Source organism: Bos indicus x Bos taurus, chromosome 11, assembly GCF_003369695.1.
Source record: "Bos indicus x Bos taurus breed Angus x Brahman F1 hybrid chromosome 11, Bos_hybrid_MaternalHap_v2.0, whole genome shotgun sequence".
NCBI classification, from domain to species: Eukaryota; Metazoa; Chordata; class Mammalia; order Artiodactyla; family Bovidae; genus Bos; species Bos indicus x Bos taurus.
Genome location: NC_040086.1, coordinates 99308361 through 99331331, shown reverse-complemented (window position 1 = coordinate 99331331; position 22971 = coordinate 99308361). Strand labels below are relative to the sequence as shown.

At 51.2% G+C, this 22971-nt stretch overlaps 3 protein-coding genes across 7 annotated transcripts in view; 2 read left to right on the top strand and 1 right to left on the bottom strand.

Annotated features, from left to right (window-relative positions):
• The window catches only part of USP20 (ubiquitin specific peptidase 20), a 44341-nt gene extending 40614 nt beyond the window's left edge, over window positions 1-3727 (bottom strand). For 2 of the 3 annotated variants that reach the window (XM_027556553.1, XM_027556551.1), the window contains exon 1: window positions 3622-3727. The gene's annotated coding sequence lies outside the window, so the exon portion shown is untranslated. Of the gene's footprint in view, window positions 1-3499; window positions 3565-3621 lie in introns of those variants that run through there. The other variant, XM_027556552.1, reaches the window with a different exon arrangement.
• Window positions 3728-3860: 133 nt separating this feature from the next.
• On the top strand, window positions 3861-12375 carry C11H9orf78 (chromosome 11 C9orf78 homolog). 2 transcript variants are annotated; one of them, XM_027556549.1, is made up of 9 exons: window positions 3861-3998; window positions 4363-4422; window positions 6807-6858; window positions 6993-7063; window positions 7594-7671; window positions 8216-8413; window positions 9414-9550; window positions 9654-9752; window positions 11767-12375. In XM_027556549.1, the coding sequence occupies exons 1-9, from the start codon at window positions 3916-3918 to the stop codon at window positions 11856-11858; spliced, it is 870 nt and encodes a 289-aa protein (XP_027412350.1). In that variant the 5' UTR covers window positions 3861-3915; the 3' UTR covers window positions 11859-12375. The 2 variants fall into 2 exon arrangements, with proteins under 2 accessions (XP_027412350.1, XP_027412351.1); XM_027556550.1 differs by lacking the exon at window positions 4363-4422.
• A 1019-nt stretch (window positions 12376-13394) lies between these two features.
• On the top strand, window positions 13395-21972 carry TOR1A (torsin family 1 member A). 2 transcript variants are annotated; one of them, XM_027556546.1, is made up of 5 exons: window positions 13395-13703; window positions 14300-14565; window positions 17161-17336; window positions 17438-17565; window positions 20774-21972. In XM_027556546.1, exons 1-5 carry the CDS (start codon window positions 13523-13525, stop codon window positions 21022-21024), a joined length of 1002 nt encoding a protein of 333 aa, XP_027412347.1. In that variant the 5' UTR covers window positions 13395-13522; the 3' UTR covers window positions 21025-21972. The 2 variants fall into 2 exon arrangements, with proteins under 2 accessions (XP_027412347.1, XP_027412349.1); XM_027556548.1 differs by lacking the exon at window positions 13395-13703 and adding an exon at window positions 13888-13936.
• The last annotated feature ends 999 nt before the right edge of the window (window positions 21973-22971 follow it).

The following is a 22971-nucleotide window of genomic DNA, read 5'->3' as shown; positions in this document are numbered from 1 at the left end:
AGCCAAGGGGCTGCGCCTCCGCTACAGACACCCAGGGCACCTCTCCCTCCTGACCCACCAGACCCACCTCCTCTCGGCGACGAGAAAGCAGGAGGAGAGGAGGCAGGCTGGCAGATCTGGCAGAGAGCCTGCCCACTGCAGGCCCCGGATGAGATGGCTAAGAGGCTTCTTGTCCTGAACAAGGGCGGGTGAGTCCCCCCTCCCCGGGGCCTTCATGGAGTGATGGGGAAAGCCACCCCCACTTCAGCCCCGCACAGGGGCACAGGCAGTGAGGCAGCACATCTGGGCACCACCACTGAGACCAGGCCTCAGGGGCCCATTACTCATCAACTTCCTGGAGGCTCTGGCTACATCCTTCTGCCAGCTGCAAGCCCAGCTCCTCAGGATTTAAAGGTGATGCTGCCAACTCCGGCACCAACACAAGGACACCCCCTGCCCTGATCCTCACCACACTGGCCACCCCACACACCTGTGCCCACACCTTTCCATGCTCCCCTCTACCCCACAAAACATGTCCCCTTTACCTCCCGCTCCTGCCTGCTCCCCACTCTACTTCCAAGCCATCCCCTTGCCCCCAAATTCCTCTCTTTAACCAGACTTAATACGCCAAGTCCACTGTCCTTCCAACTCTCAAGGCAGGACCCTCAGCCCTTCTTTCTTGCCAAGTTCTGCTTGCCCCCATTCAGGATGGCCCTGTGAACTGGAAACGGATACTAACAGACCTCACGAAATCCTCACAATCACCCTGGAGGTCAGGCAACATTGAGAGCAAAATCCATCTCCGCCTCCATCACTAAAAGAGGGAAGGCTGAGGCTCAGAGAGGGGAAGCAACTGGCTGGGGGTCGCACAGCTACAGAACAGCTGAGCCAGGATTCAAACCCAGGACTGCCTAACCCAAAGTCAGTGCTCTGAACTGTCAGCTCTACCAGCTGCCAAACAGCTTGGAGTGGGGATGATGACCTTCAGGTCCTCAGACCCAAATGCCCAACCCCAAGGGTGGCTTCCCCTGGCCTTCCTCACAAGCAACTCTTCTGAGTCATTCTCCACACAGCACTTTTTTCTGCTCAATTTCAGTTCCTTAAGTTTAGGTTAACATCCTTGCACGGCCTGAAACCCGGTACTGCACTCTGTCCAAGGGGCCATAAGAGTCCGTTAATTAGGGTTATGGCTGCTCCATGCTGGCAGTCCCTGGGGGCTGACAGGCTAGAGGCAGTGACTGGCCCAGGTCACTGAGAAGCTGCAAACCCTGGAGTAAGTAAAAGCAGAAACTCAGACCAGGACCCCTAAAACCACGAAGCAGGAGAGGATTAGAGAGGTTTACGCTGAAGTCACACGACCAGCGGATGGCAGAGCAGGGGCTCTGGTGGGGAAAGGCTCCTGTCCAGGCTCACACAGCAAGCTGGCAGAACTGGTCCTTGAACCCAGGGCCTACAGTTCAGTCCACTGCTTTGTCATGTCACCGACCAAACCACAAACCAGAACACCAATTTAAATCTGCAAGTCAGTTCTCTCTCGATCCTGATTCCCTCCCTTTGCTCTACTTTTTTTTACCCATAGCATCACCTTCTAACACCTTTACATAGTTATCAGGTTATCTGAACATAAAGTCCATGAGTTCAGGGGGTCTTTAGTCTCTTTTGCTCCCTGACGTATTTCAAGCACCCAAAGCAGTGCCCTGTATACTGAAAGCTCAGTAAATATTTGCTGAATAAGTAAGTCTGTCCCACACTCAATGAATACTTACTATGGCCAGGCTGTGAGCTGCAATCATTTTGCTGGATTGCAAAATGATTTTCCTAAATCGACCCAGACATTAATGCTCACTGAGACAAGCCCACATTTCACCTGGTTCCAGGAGCTAGTAACCCAAACTCAAGCCAAACCTGGACACTTTCTTCAAGAACCAAACCTTCAAACCAAACGAAAAACATGGCATTTCTCTGAACTGAAGAGTACTCAGATTTCCCACAGGCTCCCTCCGAGAAGCAGTTTCAACCCACCCCCTAAAAGGCCCAGCCAAGTTCAGAGGATCTGCAGCCCCTCAGCCCAGCCACAGGCCACCAGACTCACCCCTGCCACTTCTGCAGCATCACTTCTGCTAAACTCAACTCAGTCAGACCGAGGTTATCAGTGGGCACGCTGGTCTTGCCCAGCAGGGACAGTACATCTGTACCAGATGGTCCTTCCTGGGATATCAGCAGAAATGTCCTTGGCCTTGCAGCCCTCTCCTTAGTGCTGTCCAGTACCCACTGGTGGGAGGGATCCTGGGAGGGCAACATTGGAGCCAACTCTGACAGCGTGAGAGCTGCAGGCATCCACTCCCTGGGTTCTTGTGGCAGTTCCCAAGGAGCGTCTCCTGCAGCCATCACAGACGAGGGGCCCAGTGACGCCCATGTGCATCTGGGTTTGGTTGAACCAGACTGCAGAGGGTTAGACCTGGACACTTTTAAACTATGGCTTTTCATCAAAACCACAAGGCTGTTCCAACAAGTCCCGAGTCTACTATCTGTCTCAGTACACGGAAGACGACGGCAACCTCAGAGGAGACTGTTCCAGAGAACAGTAAGGCATTCCAGAAATGCTGCCCGACTTCCGGATGGTCTTCACGAGGAGGGAACCTGCAGAAAACCAACTCTACTGTGCCAGGTACTGAGCGCAAGGTGCCGCGAGGGAGGCCTGTAACTGATTTCTACTCCCCCTTCCAGCTGTGTTCCCTGAGGTACACACTGCCTCTCTGAGCCCTGGTGTCTTCCTTGGCAAAATGAGAAACAATAATTGAATCTACTTCCTAGGACTGTTGGATGAGTTTAATGAAATAATGCTGAGTCCAGTGCCTGCCACGTTAAGCGCTTAATAAGAGGTAGTTCTTGCTAAGGAAAGGACAAACAGCATATTGAAAAAAGGAAAACTAATAAGGGCTTGCTAGATGTCCCACAAGCCATTATTTATGCCTTTAGTTATATCCTAAGCGTCGGTTGATTCCTGTTTTTCAAATAAACTTAATCCTCAGAGCATCCTCGGGTAGAAGGGGCGGAGGCCAGAGCGACAGTCCTCGTGACAAAGAACGAAAACAAGGCCCCCGAAGGTCCCGGGAAGCGGCCAGCAAGCACCCTCTGCCCTCAAACCCTCCCGAGTGGGTTCAAAACACCAGACACGACTCCCCTCCGGGAGAAGTGGCTGGAAGCGATCGTTAGCTGGGGAGTCGGGGCTGGGGCTTTAATTCATCACGGCTAAGAAGTGGTTATCTTTTGTCCCTACAGGAAAAAAAAAGTGCACGTCAGGGCCCAGACCGGAGGAAAGAAGTCAGCGGTCCGAGACGCCACAAGCGTGCTTTCAACGCTGGGGCAGGCCCAGGCAGAAATGAAAGAGACGGCGCCCCCTATTCCGGAGCCTAGGGGCCCGAAGTGGGGCGCCCGGGGCCCGAATAGATACCCTGGGCGCCGGCCGGAGGAGGGGTCAGGGCAGTGGCGGCCGAGGGGGGTCCCGGGCTCCGCTCACCTGGCCACGGCGTTATGCGCACCAGGCAGGGCCAGGTTCCCGCCGGCCCGGAGCCGGACTGGGTCGCCCCTGCTCGGAGAGACCCGGCCCCCTGAAACAGCCGGCGGCGGCCCGGAACTCACCTGCAGTCGCAACCGAGCCGCCACCGCCGCCTGTCAGTCAAGCGCGCCCTCCGAGCCGCGGGCGCAGGGTCTTGAGGCCCGGCCAGCCGCGCCCCGCCTCCTCCCCCCTGGGCTGCCCAATCGGGAGAGGCCGACGCCACGGACGGGGGCGTGGTCAGATGGGCGTGTGGACTGGGGGCGGGGCCGGAGCTGGGGGCGGGGCCGGGCTGGGCCGGCGCTCTGACCTCATAGCCGCGCGCCGGAAGTATCCCAGTTCTCGGCGCAGAGGCTCTGGACAGCAGTGCCGGTGCGACTATGCGGGTCACCGGGAAGACTTTCCGCCGGCGCCGCGCCGACTCGGAGTCGGAGGAAGACGAGCAGGACTCAGAGGAGGTTCGGTGCGTTTGGGGCGGGATCCTACGGGGCAGGAAGAGAGAGGCAACCTAAGGGGACTCACGACCAGCCGGGTACCTCGTTGACACCATTGCTGTGAGCGGTGTCGTTACCCCTCTGCGAACGAAGAAAACGAGGCTCCTAGGGATGAGACCGCCGCCCCAAGGTCTCATGGTTGGGAGGGGTGCCCCTGGGATGCGAAGTGGATCTGACTCCTGGTGTGTCGAGACACAGTCACTCTCTGGACCACTGCGGGCGGCTAGACGGCCAGTCATTGGTGTCCGTCGAAGCTGCCTTTTGACTCTTTGAGTTCCGTGAAGGGTATCTCAGCCTGTGCGTTGCCTTTTTATTTGTTTTTTCTCTTCTAAGATTAAAACTGGAAGAGACCCGAGAGGTGCAGAACTTGAGGAAGAGGCCCAACGGGGTGAGGTGGGTACCGCTTGGGAGTAGAGGACCCAGAACAGGAGGGGATGACAGAGACACCACCTCCCCTGACTCCTCTCACCCCGCCCGGGTCGTTGTCACAAATATATTCTCAGACATAGACAGCCCCTTTTCTTGACAAACTTTACACTTTGTACTTCCTGGAGAGGGATTCAAGCGTTGTTGTTTGCAAATGTTCAACCAGGACATGCCCTGAACCTTGTGGTCTTGAAGTTTGCTCCAGAGCTACCATGGGCTTCCCTGATAGCTCAGTTGGTAAAGAATCCGCCTGCAATGCAGGAGACCCTGGTTAGATTCTTGGGTCTGGAAGATCTGCTGGAGAAGGGGTAGGCTACCCACTCCAGTATTCTTGGGCTTCCCTTGTGGCTCAGCTGGTTAAGAATCCGCTTGCAATACGGGCAACTTGGGTTCAATTCCTGGGTTGGGAAGATTCCCCTGGAGAAGGGAAAGGCTACCCACTCCAGTATTCTGGCCTGCAGAATTACATGGACTGTGTATTCCATGGGATCGCAAAGACTTGGACACAACTGAGCAAGTTTCACTTCTTCCAGAGTTACAGGTCATTGCTTGTGTTTTTTGGTTTGTTTTTGTTTTAATTCCAATACTTTGGCCACCTGATATGAAGAACCGACTCACTGGAAAAGACCCTGATACTGGGAAAGATTGAAGGCGGGAGGAGAAGGGGACGACAGAGGATGAGATGGTTGGATGGCATCACCAACACGATGGACATGAGTTTGAGTAGGCTCTGGGAGTTGGTGATGGACAGGGAGGCCTGGCGTGCTGCAGTCCATGGGTTCGCAAAGAGTCGGACACGACTGAGCGGCTGACCTGAGCTGATGGCTGCACTGGGTCTTTGTTTCTATGCAGGGGCTTTCTCTGGTTGCAGTGCTTGGACTTCTCATTGTAGTGGCTTTTCTTGTTTCAAAAGATGGGCTCTAGGGTGCCCAGACTTCAGGACTCATGGCATGTGGGCTCCGTTGTGACTCACAAGCTTAGTTGCCGCTCAGCTTGCAGAATCTTCCCCCGCCAGGGATCAAACCCATGTCCCCTGCATTGGCAGGTGGATCCTTAACTACTGGACCACCAGGGAAGTCCAGACTAGTGTCTTTATTACACTTCAATTAATTGTGAAATGCACACTGATTGTTAAGGGTTTGGGAAATTTAGAAAGGTATAATCAAGAAAATAAATAGTACCTATAATTCTCCCATAAAGAGGTAACCAATATTGACATTTAATGTTCTTCCCTGCCTGTTTTCTCTCTCTCTTTTGTAAAGACTGTGAGCAGCCTTATTTTTATTCTATGCTTCAGTAGTCTCCTCTTATCCACAGGGGCTATGTTCCAAGACCCCCAGTGGATGCCTGAAGCTTGAATAGTATCTAATCTTATGCAGACTATTTTTCCCCACACCGATAGGTGGGTCGTGTATACAGTGTGGACCCTCGGGACAAAAGGGTGGTTCACTTCCTCTGTTGGACCAGGCAAGAGGGCAGAGATTCGTCACACTGTTCACAATAGCTGATAGATAATTTAAAACTTACGAATTTTTTTATTACTGGAATTTTCTGTTTAATATTTTTGGACCATAGGTAACTGACACTGTGAAAAGTAAAACCACAGCTAAGGGGGGGGTAACTACTGTATTTTCAATTCATGATATTGTGGGTATTCATCCACATTGTGGGTAATCGCCCCCCCCCAAAAAAAAAAAACCTTTTTGATAGCTGCATAATATTCCACCAGATATACATACCATAATTTAACTTGCCCCCTCTGTTTTGGGATCTGTAGGTCATTGTGCCAAATTTCACCACCAAATAAGGCTGCAATAGTATTTTCCTACACTTGTCTTTAGCTTCATTTTCTGTGAGGGCAAAATCTTAGAAATGAGGTTTCTAAGCCAAGATAATGCCAAATGACTTTGTAGGAAAGTGTACCACTTAGGTGAACACTACCCCCATCTCTAGCATCTAGAGCGTCTCTCTCGCTTTCTTATTGTTTCATAACATTTATTTTATTTATTTGGCTGCACCAGGTCTTAGCTGTGGCACATGGGATCTTCAGTCTTCGTTGAAGCATGCAAACTCTTAGTTGCTGCATGTGGGATAATTCCCCGACCAGGGCCCCTGCATTGAAAGTGCAGAGTCTTAGCCACTGGACCACAGGAGAAGTCCCTAGAGTGTCTCTTGATCCCTGTTATTCTTGTAGGCTTTCCATCTGACTTTGGTGTCCACTCCTCAAATCTTAACCCCGCACTAATGTTGCAGACTTCCTAAATGTTTCTTCAGACTTCCTAAATGTTTCTCCTCATCTTTGAACTGTGCCATTTCTCTCTCTCTCTCCTCTGCTTTTTGGTTATTCTCAGTGCTGTTGCCCTGCTGGTGGGAGAGAAAGTACAAGAAGAGACCACTCTAGTGGTGAGTTGTGGGACCCTCCCTGGGCAGTGGGAAGATGTGACTGCTCTTCAGTGGGTGATTGAGTTTTCTTTAAGAACAAAACATTCCACTGCGAGTTACATAGATGTTGCTTCTCCGCTGTTTGCTTTCTGCAGGATGATCCCTTTCAGATGAAGACAGGCGGGATGGTGGACATGAAGAAACTAAAGGAAAGGGGCAAAGATAAGTACGTGCAAAACAGGCTCAGATACAAACTCACCTGCACTGCCTGCCAGCCAGGGAGCTGGGGCCTGCTGCAGCTTGTATACGGCTTGAAGTGCCCTTTGTGCTCTGTAAAGAGTATGTTGTTTAAAAGCAAAGAAAACAGAAACTCTTCAAACGTTAACTTAGTGTAATGTAGGTAGGCACCTCTTATAAGGGTGCATTATATATTATCTTTCAAACCCACGTGGAAGTTATTTTTCTTTTTTAAGAAAAACATAGAAAACACAATTACCAAAATAATACAAGCAACGCAAAAGTGAAAAATAAATATATCTACTCTTTCCCCCTGAAGTATCTCCAGAGGCCATCAGTGTGCTTGCGTATATTCCTGGAGTTCCTTCTGGTTACGTGTTATATATGTATCTTATTTTTTCCAGCTATGGACAGGATGTTGTACATTTCATTGCATACTTGTTTTATTAATGTAGCATCATATTCAGCCTCATTTATATGTGACTCTAAGGCTCTCCTTCACTGTTCTCTTTTTTGTAGGATCAGCGAAGAGGAAGACCTCCATCTGGGGACATCATTTTCCGCAGAAACCAACCGAAGGGACGAGGATGCCGACATGTAGGTGTCAGTCTTTTCAGCGCTGAGCGATTGGAGGTGGGCTCCAGCCAGATAGTGTCTGACATTTAGTCACAGATGACATTTCTAATCTTATCCAAAAACAGCAAATTTGACCCCTCTTGTGTCCCTGGTCCCCCTTACCCCACCACCTCAGGCTTGAGAACTTTGAAAACCTCAAGATTTCTTTAAGAACGTGGTTCTTAGAATTTTTAAATTCCTTGGCTGGTAATATTCCCATCCCACCCCTTAAAGAAAATTGTAGGGAGAAACATTGGACTTGCCCATTTTTCATTTTGCCACCCAGGCTGTTAAATAAAAACTGCCATCAAAGAAACTTCCACATAATGTGGTGGGACAGGATCTCATTGTATAGACTGGTGCTTTAAATTGAAAACTTTTAGCTTGATTTAAAAACTGAAAAGTTATTTTTATTTTTCTCACTTCTCCATGGAATGATGACAACTTCATCATCACCCATCATGGCTCTGGGCCAGGGTTGGAGCTGTCCTGCCCCTCCCTGAGGCCTGCGGGTATCTCATTTCAGGATGAAGTACATTGAGACAGAACTGAAGAAGCGGAAAGGGATCGTGGAACATGAGGAACAGAAAGTCAAGCCAAAGAATGCAGAGGATTGCCTTTATGAGCTGCCAGAAAACATCCGGGTTTCCTCGGCAAAGAAGACGGAGGAGATGCTGTCTAACCAGATGCTGAGCGGCATCCCCGAGGTGGACCTCGGCATCGAGTGAGTTTCAGACCCACAGTTGCGCCTCTCTCCCGCCCCTAGGCCGAAGGGCTAGCTCTCTGCTTTCCAGGTAACAGTTAAGGGGGCTGTTTCTTAACCTGTCTCCTTGGAAATCCACAGATACAAACTTACCCTCTCTGGCCTGCTGACATGGTTGCTGCCCAGAGTTTCTTTGGGTTGATCAGAGGAGTTAAAGACCCTAGGGACTGTCACCACCAAAAACAAAAGTATTTGTTTTATTTTATAAAGTAGAGGGATACTTTCTTTCTGTTTTTTCTTTTATATTTATTTATTAATTTGGCTGCTTCGGGTCTTAGTTGCAGCATTCTGGATCTTTTCATTGTGACATGCTGGCTTCTCGCTAGTTGTGGCGTACGGGCTTACCATGGTGTGTGGAATCTTAGTTTCCCAACCAGGGATCACACGCAAGTCCCCTGCATGGGAAGGTGGATTCTTAACCACTGGGCCACAGGGGAAGTTCTGAAAGTGTTTGTTTTTGTTTAGCCTTTGTTCACAGTCCTTCCAATAGGTGCTTGTAGTCTCCCGCTCGCTTCAGCAGGAGCAGTGATAAGGTTCACCCACCCCGTGATCCTCCTTTCATTTCAACTACAAAGCATCTGCTCTAAAAGGGGACTTTTGTGGAGGAAATACAGGGTCAGAATCATCTTTGGGTGTGGTAGAAAGTTGGGAGACGTCTGAGTTCTCACCTCTTTGCTGGCCTCACTGGCTTTGAGCCTTAGGGAGTTCACCTGTTCACCTGACCTCTGGCTCAGTTTCCCCTCAATCAGAAGAGAGTAAGTCCTGCATCTCCCATGCTGTGAGAGTGCCATGATGTTCTGGTCGCAGGGGAGTTGGTGAACTGTAGAGAGCTGTGCCCTGAGAAAGATGACATCCTTATGCAGCTGAGCGAGGAGGGGTGCTTTGAGCCCCTCCAGTCAGTTCCATCTGAGGCCCGCAGTGGCAGAGCTCTAACTGTGGAGTGGCCCCTCTCTCCCCACAGTGCGAAAATAAAAAACATCATCTCCACGGAGGACGCCAAGGCCCGCCTGCTGGCTGAGCAGCAGAACAAGAAGAAGGACAGCGAGACCTCCTTCGTGCCCACCAACATGGCTGTCAACTACGTGCAGCACAACCGATGTGAGCGCCGCGTGTCCGGGGCAGCGGCTCCTCCCCGCACCCCTGGGCTCAGGTGCCTGGGCCCTGTTCTGTCTGACACACCCCCTGGTCTCTTTCGGTCCAGTTTACCACGAGGAGCTCAACGCTCCCATACGGAGAAACAAAGAGGAGCCCAAAGCCCGACCCTTGCGAGTGGGGGACACAGAGAAGCCGGAGCCTGAGCGTGAGTACAGCAGGGGCCTCAGGGCCGCTGGGGGCGGCCGTGGCCCAGGGTCGGTGGAGGCGGGGAGGGGTGGCGCTTGGGCTTTGGGGCCAAGGCATCTGGGTTCTAGTTCTTTCTCTGGACCATGGTTATGTGCCATCTCCTTTCCAAGCCTCAGTTTCCTCACCTTTAAAATGGGGTTGGTAATAAAATGTACCACTGGGGGTTGCTCTAAGGATTCAATGGGCTATCAAGTGTAACAGAGACTCAGAAAACTTGAATAAGCAAAAACAAAAGTTACTCATGATTTCACCACCCAAAGAAGGCCACAGTTAACATTTTTTATTTTTACAATTTACTTTATTGAAGCATAGTCTATTTACAGTGTTGCATTAATTTCCACTGTATGGCAAAGTGGCTCAGTTACACGTACATATGCACGTTCTTTTTCACAGTTTTTCTGTTATGGCTTATTGCAGGATATTGAGTATAGTCCTCCGTGCTGTACAATAGATCCTTTTTTTCCCTGAGCTATACAGTGGGTTCTTTTTATTTATTTATTTTCCAGTTGTAATATAATTGCTTTCCACTGCCGTGTTAGTTTCTGGTATACACAACATTGTTACGTAGTGTTAACCCTCAGTATTCTCGGGGGGCTGGTTCCAGGACCTGCTGCCGACACCAGAATCTGTGGATGCTTAAGCTCAAGTTCCACAGTCAGCCCTCGGTACCCACAACTGCCAACCAACAGCGATTGCAAATGCAGCACTACACTGCCTGGGATTGGCTGTTGAACCCTAGATACCAAGGGCCAGCTCTGTAACCTTCCCGACTTCTAAAAAAGCACACACATATATTGTATACATACTTAATAGGATATCACCGCTCTTCAGTGTCTGTCCTCTGCCTGTTTGTTCGTGACAGTAAATTATATTTCCCTTTCAATGGGCACGTCACGTTCTGCTGTACAGGTAGACATCCTTTAGTCTAACTGCTTTCCTCTGGCGAGACACTCAGGCTGTTTCCCATGTTTCCCTATGTAATGATGATCGTCCATCCAGCAGTGCCCTTCCCCACGTGCTCTTAGCACCAGGCAGTGTCATCTTTTTCATCAACAATGGGACAATTCTTAGGAAATGCTACATTTGCTGAGACTTCTCTTGTTCCTCCTTCTTACTTCAGAAATTATTTCCTGTAACACTTTGGCCGAGTAGTCTTTGATTCCCAAAGAGTTTCCTGTTATTAATCTCTGTTAAACAGAAATTTTAGAGGCACCAGATTTGGGTTCAACGCTTAGCTTCCTGTCACTTTCTGAGTGACCTTGAGCAAGTCAGCTAACCTCTCTGAGGAGAGACGGTAACATGCACCTGCTGGGATTTCTGGGCAGGTGAAAGGAAGTCATGTCTAAAAGCTTGTGCCATGCCTGACCTAGTCAGACTCTCAATGCAGTTAAGAGTTTGCTGAATTAGTTATTGTTCATTTGCTGAGTAACATCCGACTGTGATTCCAATGGACTGAAGAACATCAGGCTTCCCTGTCCTTTGCTATCTTCTGGAGTTTGTTCAAACTCATGTCCATTCAGTCAATGATGTTACCTAAAAATCTCATCCTCTGTCGCCTTCTTCTCCTCCTGCCCTCTATCTTTCCCAACATCAGGGTCTTTTCCCTTGAGTCAGCTCTTTACATCAGGTGGCCAAAGTATTGGAGCTTCAGCTTCAGCATCAATCCCTCCAATGAATATTCAGGATTGATTTCCTTTAGGATTGACTGGTTTGATCTCTCTGCAGTCCAAGGGACTCTGCTACTCACCTGGTCTAACACTAAAGTCAGCGTATTTCAGCTGGCACCTGACTCCACCGTGTTTGTTGCTCAGCAACACATACTCCCTGCGGCCCTCCTGTGTTCCTGTTGACCAGGGTGGGCATTGGGGCGCCTCTCGAGAGTGAGGCACAGGTGTGGTTGACCTAGCCTGTGCAGAGCTAACCTGTCAGTGGCTTCTAGTGTGGCAGACAGCTTTTCCTCTTTTCCTTCTCAGGGTCCCCTCCCAACCGCAAGCGTCCTGCTAATGAGAAGGCCACGGATGATTATCATTACGAGAAGTTCAAGAAGATGAACAGGCGGTACTGAGGGAGGCTAAATGGGGAGAGGTGCAGCGTGGGATATAAATAACTGTTGTCCACTCCCTTTATCCCAAAACAGACTCTGTCAGTCCCACTGCTTACCTGTGGGATTTTCAGGCATTGAATTTGTAACCTTTTGAAACAATGTGTAGTTTTCCTATTTGGGGGCAAACTAGTCTTGTGAGCATTATTAAATCTTGTTTGTAAATATGTTGACTTTCTCTTAGTATTTGCCCCGGGTCAGGAGGAAATGGGTCTGTGTTTCAGGGTAAGATAATATCCTTTAGATTGGGCTTTTATTATAATACATGCTGTCATTGTCTCTTGCTTTCAAATATCTGGAGTGAGATTCAGAAATGCCTCCTTCACTGTTTACAATGGATCCAGCTGAAAGTAGAAAAATCTAGACGATCAAAGGAACAGTAGTATTTTCTGACTTTTACAGTTATGTTTCTTTTCATTAAAGAAAGAAAAATAATTTCTATCATTTTAAGCATTTAAATATTAAATATGAAATGGACCTAGCCTTATTTGTTTTGTGTCTCCTTGCACCAGCAGTGACTCAGATCATATGTTCTGGGGTTGGGCAACTCGGAAGCACAGTTCCGTCACTGAGAGGGGTTCTTCTCGTTTGGGATAGGCACCAGCCTTTGAGTGACCAGGTTTGGTGCCACTTGTGGTGTCGCTTTTTGTGAGGCAGGTACACAGGTTGTGATGAGGAAAGAACAGGTTGGTTGACTCCTGGGCTGAGTTAAATCAGGTATCGTGTGGTTAGTGACATTTGGCTTTGGAGTTGGATTTGAGTCCTGCTCACAGCCTCTTCATTAAATCCTTGGACACATCTGTTTGCCTTGCAGCCTGTTTTCTCATCTGTAAGAGATTTTCTTTTCTTCCCCTTCACTCAAATGCAAGGTCAGTGAAGGCAGGATTCACCTGCACCTCATTTTTTTTTCTTCAATCCCCAGGATCTAGTCCATAGGAGATCCTCAAAATTATGAATCAATGAATGAGAGGAAGTAACTGTTACCTGGGAGAGACCTGACCAACACTACCTTATCCAGGTGAGGAAGGTCAACGTCAACAGTCATAAATCATGTTGATTATATGTACCTGTGATATGATGTTATAAAAATAGTATCTCTGTATATTCCTCACCCAAACCCATAACTCCAATCTAATCATAAGAAGAGCATCAAATTCCAATAGTTGAGAATCCTACAAAAGATTAGGGCTTTCCTAGGTCGCTCAGTGGTAAAGAATCCCCCTGCCAAAACGGGAGACACGAGTTGGATCCCTGGCTGGGGGAATCCCCTGGAGTGGGTTGCCATTTCCTACTCCAGGGGATTTTCCCGACTTAGGGATTGAACCCGGGTCTCCCGCATTGCAGGCAGACCGTCTGAGCCACCAGGGAAGCCCATGTAAAACTGTTCCCCAAATGCAAGTTTTACTAAAAAGAGGAAAAGGAAAAAGAAAAAATTGGCCCCTCCAACTACCCCAGCGCCCAAAGCAGGAAAGGGCTTTGCCCTTCACAAAGATGGCGGCCGCCGGCGTCGGAGGCGATCCGCCCCTTTGAAGAATGGGGGCGCCGGCGGGAGGAACCGGAAGCGCGGTCTGGTGGCGGCGCCGGTCGGCGGTAGGCGCGAGAACGCGCGGGGCGGCGCGGGTCCCGGCATGAAGCTGGGGCGGGCCGCGCTGGGCCTGCTGCTGCTGGCACCGTTGGCGGTGCGGGCGGTGGAGCCCATCAGCCTGGGATTGGCCCTGGCCGGCGTCCTCACCGGCTACATCTCCTACCCGCGCCTCTATTGCCTGTTCGCCGAGTGCTGCAGCCCGAAGCGGAGCCTCAGCCGGGAAGGTAGGATGGGCCGGGGTCTGGTGTGAGAGCTGGGAAGGGGGTCAGAGGCGGGGGGCAGCCAGGAGGCCCGGAAGCCCGGGCAGTGCCCAGCCGGGGGATGGCGGGCGGGGGGGGCCGGACCCGGAACTGGCGTGCGGCACGGGGCCTGGCTCCTGGGCCACGACCGCAGGCCGACGGGACTTTGGTCTGAGACCTGCGGATGCCAGCTGCACCTTCGCCCAGAAAGCGGACGGGTGGACGATCCGAAACTTCCTCCAGAGAATTTCTTGCTCGTTCCTCACCGGAGACGGGAAGGCTGGTGGGGGCTCTCCCGACTCGGAGCAGCGGATCTGAATTAAGCTGCCCTTTTTTTCCTGCCGGCCTTCGGGTGGGGAGGGACAGGGCCGGGGTGGGTCTCATCCGAGCAGGACTTGCAGAGGGAGGGCCTCCTGGACTCACGGGTCATCTGGGCCGAGTGCCTACGTACATCTGCGTCCCAGTAAACGGTTGGAAGAGCTTAGCGGGCTTTGCCGGCTTTACGTGAGCCTGTAAACGGCTACGTTTTGCCAGGTGTGTCCCCCTACTCCCTGCCTGACTGGCTTTGGATTTTTTCGCAGCGCTGCAGAAGGATCTCGACAGCAAGCTCTTTGGACAGCATCTTGCAAAGAAAGTCATCTTAAATGCTTTGTCCGGCTTCATCAGCAACCCGAAGCCCAAGAAACCTCTCACCCTCTCCCTGCACGGGTGGACAGGCACTGGCAAAAATTTTGTCAGCAAAATCATCGCGGAGAATATCTACGAGGGTGGTCTGAACAGTGACTATGTCCACCTGTTTGTGGCCACGCTGCACTTCCCACACATCTCGAACATCACCCTGTATAAGGCAAGGGTCGAATTTGGGAATCCTTCAGGGACGATGCTGGCTTTGGGGTTTCTTTGTTGGGGGATGGGATTTGGATGTTCTGTGTTGAAAGGAGTGAGCCCTGAAAACAGCCACACGTGGCCGTTTCCCTTTAAAAAGTGTGGAAATTACAGAGGGTTGGAGATGACAGAAGCAATGACAACGTCAAAGCTGGTTTCTGAAAACAGGCTGCATGTGGTACTTAGTAAGTGGTGTGGTAGGATTTTACAGATGGACGTAATCAAATCCGGGTTAAAGCTCTTCAAATCTAACATGTTTTATAAAAGGGGAAACATTTCTAGGGAGGCCTAAGTTTGCTTTTATACTTGAACTCACTGATTTAACAGCCTGGCTTCCAGGGCAGACACATCTGAATTTCAGCCCCAGGCTCCCACTTAGCTGTGTAACGTTGGGAGAGTCACCTGACTTCTCTTGAGACTCAGGTTCTTCATCTGTCAAATGACAGTTGTGAGAATTTCTTTTTAAAAAAAATTTTGACCATGCAACGTAGCATGTTGGGTCTTCATTCCCTGATCAGGGTTTGAACCCGTGCCACCCCCTGCAGTGGAAGCTGGGAGTCTTAACCATTGTAAAACCAGGGAAGTCTGAGAATTTCTTGAGCTCTTAAACCTGTCAAGTATGTAACATGATGCTCAGCACATGAGCGTTCAAATCATTGGTAACTATTGCCTTTTTTTTGTCTCACCTGTGTGAACACATTTTTCTCTTCAGCTTGGATGAGCATCAGGGTCACTGACCGCCCAGGAGTTCCTGGGATGTGAGGCTTTCGCTGCTACAACTGGGAAAGTTCCAGGCAAATAGGGACGAGTTGCTCTTCCTAGTTAGCATTCCATCTTCACTGTTCAATAGCTGTGTGACTGAGCAAGTTACGTAACCTCTCTGCACCTCAGTTTCCTGGTCTGTGAAATAGGAAATGCAGTAGTTAACTGCTTTGACGGGTTTTGGAACGTCACAATAAAACGGGTGAACCGTGCTTAGAACAGGGTCTTGCCTGTAGTGAGTGCTCCATGTACGTTCTCTGTTGTCTGTAAGAGGGAGGAACAGAATGGAAGGCCTTGGCGGCTAGAGCCCGCCAGACCTGAGGGAATTCTCGTTTAAACAGTGACTCACTTTGTGGCCTTGTTCAAGTCACTCCAGCTCTCCTGAGGTTCTGCTGTAAATAGAGGTCAGTTCATATCTCCAGAGCAGAGATGGGCTTCCCAGGCGGTGCTAGTGGTGAAGAACCCACCTGCCAGCGCAGGAGATCTGAGAGACACGGGCTCGATCCCTGGGTTGGGAAGATGCCCTGGAGGAGGGCGTGGCAACCCACTCCAGTATTCTTGCCTGGAGAATCCCATGAACAGGGGAGTTGATCGGCTACAGTTCATGGGGTCGCAAGAGTCAGACACGACTGAAGTGACGTTGCACGAACAGAGCAAAGTTACTGCTTTGGTTAATAGGCACCCATGGAACACTGTAGCCGTGGTCTGAGTAGCCAAGCAAAACTCCAGATCATAAGAAGTCAAGACCTATATCGTAACTTCTAGAATTTTCCTCAGAAACTAATAGCTAACTCTTCTTCTTACCTTGCGTCGTGCTTGGTTGCGTCACTTGTGTCTGACTCTTCACAACCTCGTGGACTGTAGCCTGCTAGGCTCCTCTGTCCATGGAATTCTTGACGCAAGAATATTGGACTGCATTGCTGTGTCCTCCTTCAGGGGATCTTCCTGACCCAGAGATCAAACTCAGGTCTCCTGTGTCTCCTGCATTGCAGGCGGATTCTTTTACCTACTGAGCCACCTGGGAAGCCCTCTCCTTATCGTAGGGGGAAACATCTAGGAAAGCATTGTGCAAAACCATAGCTCAAATTTCTGATGGAAAGGGTCCTCTCTCCTTCTCATCTTGATTGCTTAATATAAGAAGTACCTACATAATGTTTGTAGGGAATGTTCCATTTAAGCAGATTTATTCCAGCAGTCTCCAGGCACTGTTTCAGAAACTCAGGAATGTTGCCTCCCCACACTCATCCTCGAGCATGTGTGCTCTTGAGGTCTCCTTACCCCTCTTGAAACCTTAGAGCCCTTCTCCAGGCTCTTCCAAGGACTTCATCAGGGAAGAGGTTGCTCGGTCTCTGCTTTCTCCCAAGAAGGCTGGTGTCCACAGGATACATTTTAACATGTTCGTTTTGATGACAGAGGACTAGCAATGTAGCATCCATGTGACACGTCACAGAATTATAATCAGGGTGTGGGGCCCTGGAATCAGGCAGGGTGGGGTTCAGGTCTTCACTCTGTTACAGCCCAATTGTGTAACACTGGGAAAATTTTGGAACCTGAGTTGATTCTGCTCTTTGTGCCTCGGTCTTCTCATCTGTAAAATGGGCATGATGATGCCCACTGTGTGGGGCTGTGGTGAGGAACAGAAGAGCTCGTGTGAAGTGCTCCGCACAGCAGGAAGCACACAGTGAGCTCTTGTAAATGCAGCCTTTGTAGACCCCAGGTGTGGTGTTAATAGTGCTCCCCCGCTGTGTCAGTCGCACTTCTGAGAATCTCTGTTGGCTTCCCCCTTGTCACTCAGGATCAGTTACAGTCGTGGATTCGCGGCAACGTGAGTGCCTGTGCGAGGTCCATCTTCATATTTGATGAAATGGACAAGATGCACGCCGGCCTCATAGACGCCATCAAGCCTTACCTAGACTATTACGACAACCTGGATGGGGTCTCCTATCAGAAAGCCATCTTCATATTTCTCAGGTAAAGTCGGGGCCGGGACGTGGTTGAAGAGCTCTGAGCCCCAGCCCTGGGGGCTTCGGGGAGAAACACCCCAGTCCTTACTCACTGGAATTGTCCCGCAGCAATGCTGGAGCAGAAAGGATCACAGATGTGGCTTTAGATTTCTGGAGAAGTGGAAAGCAGAGGGAAGAAATCAAGCTCAAAGACATGGAGCATGCCTTGTCTGTGTCGGCCTTCAATAACAAGAACAGTAAGTGGGGGCACTGCTCTGGCGGTCCGGTGGTTACGACTCCGCACTTGCAATGCAGGGGCCATGGGTTCGAACCCTGGTCAGGGAAGTAAGATCCCACATGCAGTGCAGCGCAGCGAAAGAAAAGAAAGCACAGTAAATGGGGTTATCTGCTCCTAACACCAGACCCCTCCCCTGGCCCCATTCATGATCCTGCATCCCTATTTTAGACTGACAGCCTCCCCATCACCTGGGACCGATTCTCGGTCTCTTCCCCAGGCCTACTGAGGTCTGAATTCTGAGGGAATCTGTGTAAACAAACTTCAGGTGACTTATACTCACACTCAAGAAAGAGGAACTTTGTTGATCCTCAAGATCTTGAATATTTGTTTCCTGTTTTCTTCAGTTAAATCGAAGCAGATGGTGGAACAAGGAAGACTGCTGGGGAGGCTTTGATGTAGATAGGCCGTCAGGTCCCTTGCTTTCTTGCCTTGCCATGGAACTCTGAGGGTCTGTGCCCTGGAGGAACAGCCCGACAAGGAAGGGCTGCAGTTTTAAATAAATAGAGTGGTGAGGGAATGCTCACGTGAGGGTGACATCTGAGCTGACCTGAGGAATGAGGGAGCCATGGGGAAATGAGAGAAAAGCATTGCACCAGGGGGAACAGCACACGCAAGGCCCCTGAGGTGGGAGCGTGCCGGGACGAAGAGGAACATAGAATAGCAGGGGGCCAGATAAGAGCTGGAGCTTGGGGTGGGCTGCAGATCGTGGAAGGCCTGGGGACCCACAGCAGGGCTCGGCTGCAAGTGGAAAAGGGAGTCCTTGGAGGGTTTTGAGCCGACTGCCCTGTTCAGACCTAGTTTTAACAGGACTGCCTGGCTGCCAGGTGGAGAACAAACTGAGGGCAGCAGCGGGGGCAGGGGGACGGCCGGCGAGGAGCGGCTGCAACAACCTAGAGGAGAGATGCTGGCGGCTTGGCCAGGCGTGGCCGCGGTGGGGGTGGTCAGCCACTGTCGGCCTGGTGTGTACTTTGAAGGTAGAAACAATGAGATTTCCTACAACGAGACTGTGTGTGGGAATGAGAAAGGAGGATCTGGTCTGAGCACTTGGCAGGGCCCCCCTCCCTGCCCCGTTCGTTAAGGGGGTGGCCTCCAGGAGGAGCAGGTTTGCAGGGAGCAGGGGAAATGACGCGTTGGAGGCATGGGAGCAGGCAGCTGAAGTCCCAGTGCACTTGTGTGGGGACATGTGGGGGAGTGCCTGTCAGGCTGAGGACAGGCCAGGGAGTGGTCACCAGGGCTCTGTAAAGTCATTTGCTCCACCTGAGCACTCTTCAGGGGTCTCTCTGTTTGGGGGTCCTGGTTGTCCTGATTCCCTGGCTGATTAGCCTTCTGCCCTCCTTGCCTGACAGCCCCAACTCAGCATTCACAGCCCCTGGCACTACGGGGGATCATCTGTTTACTGGCTGACTGGGCGGCTCCTCCGTTGTGAACCCCGGGAGGCAGGTCAGCGTCTGCCTGGCTGTGCTCTGTCCCCAGCCTCAGGCAAGTCCAGCAGGCCTTCGGGAGACTGGCCAGGGCTGTCCCACTTGCTGCGGGCCTACCACCCAGCACTCAGTTTGGTTCTTTCCCACGGCCACAGACTCCACCCCATCCAGTCAGTCAGATGTTTACTGAGCCCCGGCTGTGTGCAAAGCCCTGTTGGGCAGGAAAAGAATAAACCCCAGTTGTGATGCCATGATTGACAGTAAGAAACGTGTGTCTGGCCTTTGTCCTTATTTTCTGGCCCAGCGCTCCTAAAGCCCTTTGGAGGTTCCAAGAAGTGAGAGCCATAAAGGTGTCTTGATGTTCCTGACAAGCCCCTTTCAGCCACCCGGAGTCTGTGTTAAGTGAGGTGACTTTTGCAGAATACCTAAGGTGGGGGGCGCTTTCCAGGGGAACCGCCGTGGATTGGAGGGTTAGAGCTTTCAGTCTCCAACCCTTTCAGGCCCCTGGGGAGCGGAGGGGCAGCTGAAGGTTGATTCAGTCGCCAGTGGGCAGTGATTTAATCAGTCATGCCTATGTAGAGAATTTTCCTTAAGAACCCTAAAAGACAGGGTTCGGAGAGCTCCGGGTTGGTGAAGACGCAGAGATTTGGGGAGAGTGATGGGCTCAGAGTTCATGGGAGCTCCACGCCCCTTCCCACATGCCTTGGCCCCTGTGTCTCCTCCAGCTGGCTGTTCCTGAGTCATATCTTTTTATAATAAACCAGTAGTCTAGTCGTAAAAGATTTCTCTGAGTTCCATGAGCTCCACTTACAAAGAAATTGAACCCAAGGAGGGACATCATTGGCCCCTCAGAAGCACAGGGGACAGCCGGAACTTTCGGTCGGGGGCTGGGGGGGCTGTCTTGTGGGACAGCGCCCAGCCTGTGGGACCTGATGAGGTCTCCGGGTGCAGTGTCGCCAGAACCGAGGTGAACTGTAGGGCCTCCAGGTGGTGTCCGAGGAGTGCTTGGTAGTGTGGGGGAAAAACCCAGGTGGGAAGGGCGGCAGAGCCAGCCCGGGATTAAGGCACAGGACAGAAGCGGGAAGGTGGAAGGAGAGACATTCTGAAGAACCTCCGGCCGTGACCCAGCAGGTGCTGGCTCGCCTCAGGAGGGAGTGGGAGGGTCCAGAGGCCGGGGTCCTCCCAGACCCGTGACCGCAGCGGCTCAGGCCTCGTCCGGGAAAGCGTGCGCCCTGCGGCCAGAACAGCACTGTCTTCACACGTTAGTGGGGGCTCTAGCTTTTGGTCCCCCAAACGCTCTGGAGGGTTTGGACACGGTGGCGGCAGCAGAGAGCATCCACCCTGTCACTGATCCAGCCACAGGAACCCCAGCCAGTCACAAATTTCAAAGAGGCTGGTCTTTCCCCGGGAACTCCCGTCACCTTCCCCGTTCTGTGAACCTGCCAACCTGTGAGTCTCTGGTCCCTTGCCTGCATGGCCTGTCTGTCCTGGGACAGCCGGTGAGCCTCCTTCCCGCGTGAGGTCTTGAGCTCACGTCTTGAGAGGCCTCCCCGCCCACTGTGGCGTCACCCTGTCATTGGCTGCTGACAAGCCAGGCGAGCTCACTGGTTAGTCTGCCTGCTCCTTAGACCAGTCTCCCCTGAGGGCAGGCACGGGGCTCCCCCTCGTGGTCGACACACTGCCCACGCATGTGGACAGGCCGATGGGCAGACCGACGGTGGATGAACAGCACCTTTTTCTTCCCAGGTGGCTTCTGGCACAGCAGCTTAATTGACCGAAACCTCATCGATTATTTCGTTCCCTTCCTCCCGCTGGAATATAAACACCTGAAGATGTGCATCAGAGTCGAAATGCAGTCGCGAGGCTACGAGGTGGACGAGGACATTGTGAGCAGGGTGGCCGAGGAAATGACATTTTTCCCCAAAGAGGAGAGAGTTTTCTCCGACAAAGGCTGTAAAACCGTGTTCACCAAGTTAGATTACTACTATGATGACTGATGGCGCCAGAGCGGCTGCTTCCCGCGTCCCCTCTCTGGTCCTGGACGAGGAGTGAAATGAATTCGTCCTGTGTGACAGGACAGGCGCTTGCCCGGGCATTATTTTTTCATCCAGCAGAATCTGCAGGCTGTCGGTGACAGATGCGGACGGGGAGCAGACCCCAGGGCCTGCAGAGGAGGGGAGGAGCCAGCTCCCAGCCCAGCCAAGCCAGGGCTCATGATTTTTTTTTTTAAAAATCATGTTTTAATTTCAAATGTTTCTGTTTCAAGGAAGGATGAATCAGTTTTACTGAAAAATGTGATCATTTTTATTTAAAATGGTTTTTAACATTATGAGAAACTTTTCAGACTTTTAAGTTGTTGACTTGTGTGTGTTTTAGTAATTTCCTATCATTACAACGTACGCTGTGATGTCACTACTGCGTAAGTGCCCACGCCTGCCGCCCTCAGTCTGTCCTCTAGGGTGGCGTGACTGGGGACCGAGGCTGGAGCAGCGAGCAGACCTGTCATGGGATGACCACTGCAAGGGCGATGAGCCTTAGACAGCAGACAGACACACTCAGGCCCAAGTGTCCTTCCCAAGAGTGTTCATCACAGTAACACTGTGAACTGTAACACTGTGAATGATCTTAGTAACACTGTGAACAATTTGTTAGAAACAGAATTTCCTGGAAAGCAAAGTGTCTGCAAGCCTGTCGCTTGCCTGTCAGTCAGCTTTGCAATGGCCCCTCTCTGCTTTCCATTCCTGAATGAGTCATGCACTCAGTGGCAGGTTTTGCCAAATTTTCATAAAATACGGTTTTTCATATTTTTTTACTCATTTTCATCATGTTTAATCAACTCCCCAAACCTCTAGGAAAGCTTAGCCCCCATGACGCTGAGCACGGTGTTTCTATTTGTTAAATGCAAATGCTGCCACTTTACAATAAAACAGTATGATTCGTGAATACATTTTTAGTGAAAAAAAAACACCTCGAGGCCCTACCTTCTGTGCTTGAGCTGTGAATTGAGACCTAACAGCGCATCCCAGGCTGAAATGGGGAGGAGCGTGACACAGCTGAGGATCCGGGTGCTCCGGCTCTGCTCAGCTCCCTGGGGTGTCACGGGTTCATGGAGCTCCCAACTCCCAGCTGTGAAGTTCATTCAAGTCTGGAGACCTAGCCCCCACTGAGAAGCCAGGCAGGAGCACAGAGCAGTGTAGGCGCCTAAATACCTTGTATTGTGCAACACGTGTGCCTACAAGGGCTCCTGTGGGTGTGTGTCTGCAGTGCTCACAGGGGCGGTCTTCAGCAGGCACAGAAGACGGGGGAGCCCTGCCTCAGGGCTACGCACCCAGTACAGGAACTAAGGCCACCCAGGCCCCTAAGGCAGCCCTGAGCACTGGGAAGTTCCTGATGTTGCCCTGAAGCTGGCCTGCTGTCATGTCCCCAGGAGTCACGGATTGGGGCTATCCATTCATCTAAAGAAGTCCCCAGCCCCTGGGAGTCTCTGTTAGGGGACACTGGGGTCCCTGACTCACCTAGAAAGTTCAGTCTTCCAGATGAGGCTGTGTGGGGTGAAGTGGAAGCGGCAGAGGCCTGGGACCCAGATGGAGAGAGGGCAGGCTCACGGGGTGCACACTTCCAATCTGAAAACGGGGGAAGTGGGTGACCTGATGGTGAAGAGGGTCTCAACTTTGTAGAAAGGGCTCCATCCTCAGTCCTAGGAAGAGCCATTGTGAACAAATCACTTGCTGAAGAGCCCAGGTTGAGAGATTAAGCTGAGATCTGGTTAACGTAACAAGGATTTTGTTATTTTCAGGTTCCGGGCGGGAAGACCAGGCAAGCAGGTTTCCTGATCTGAGCTTGGCCACACTTTAGGTCCAGAATGGCAGCCGTGAATCACATTTTAGGGCCTCGCTTTCCTGCCTGCATTAATTTTAGAACATATCTGTTAGAAAACCGGCTTG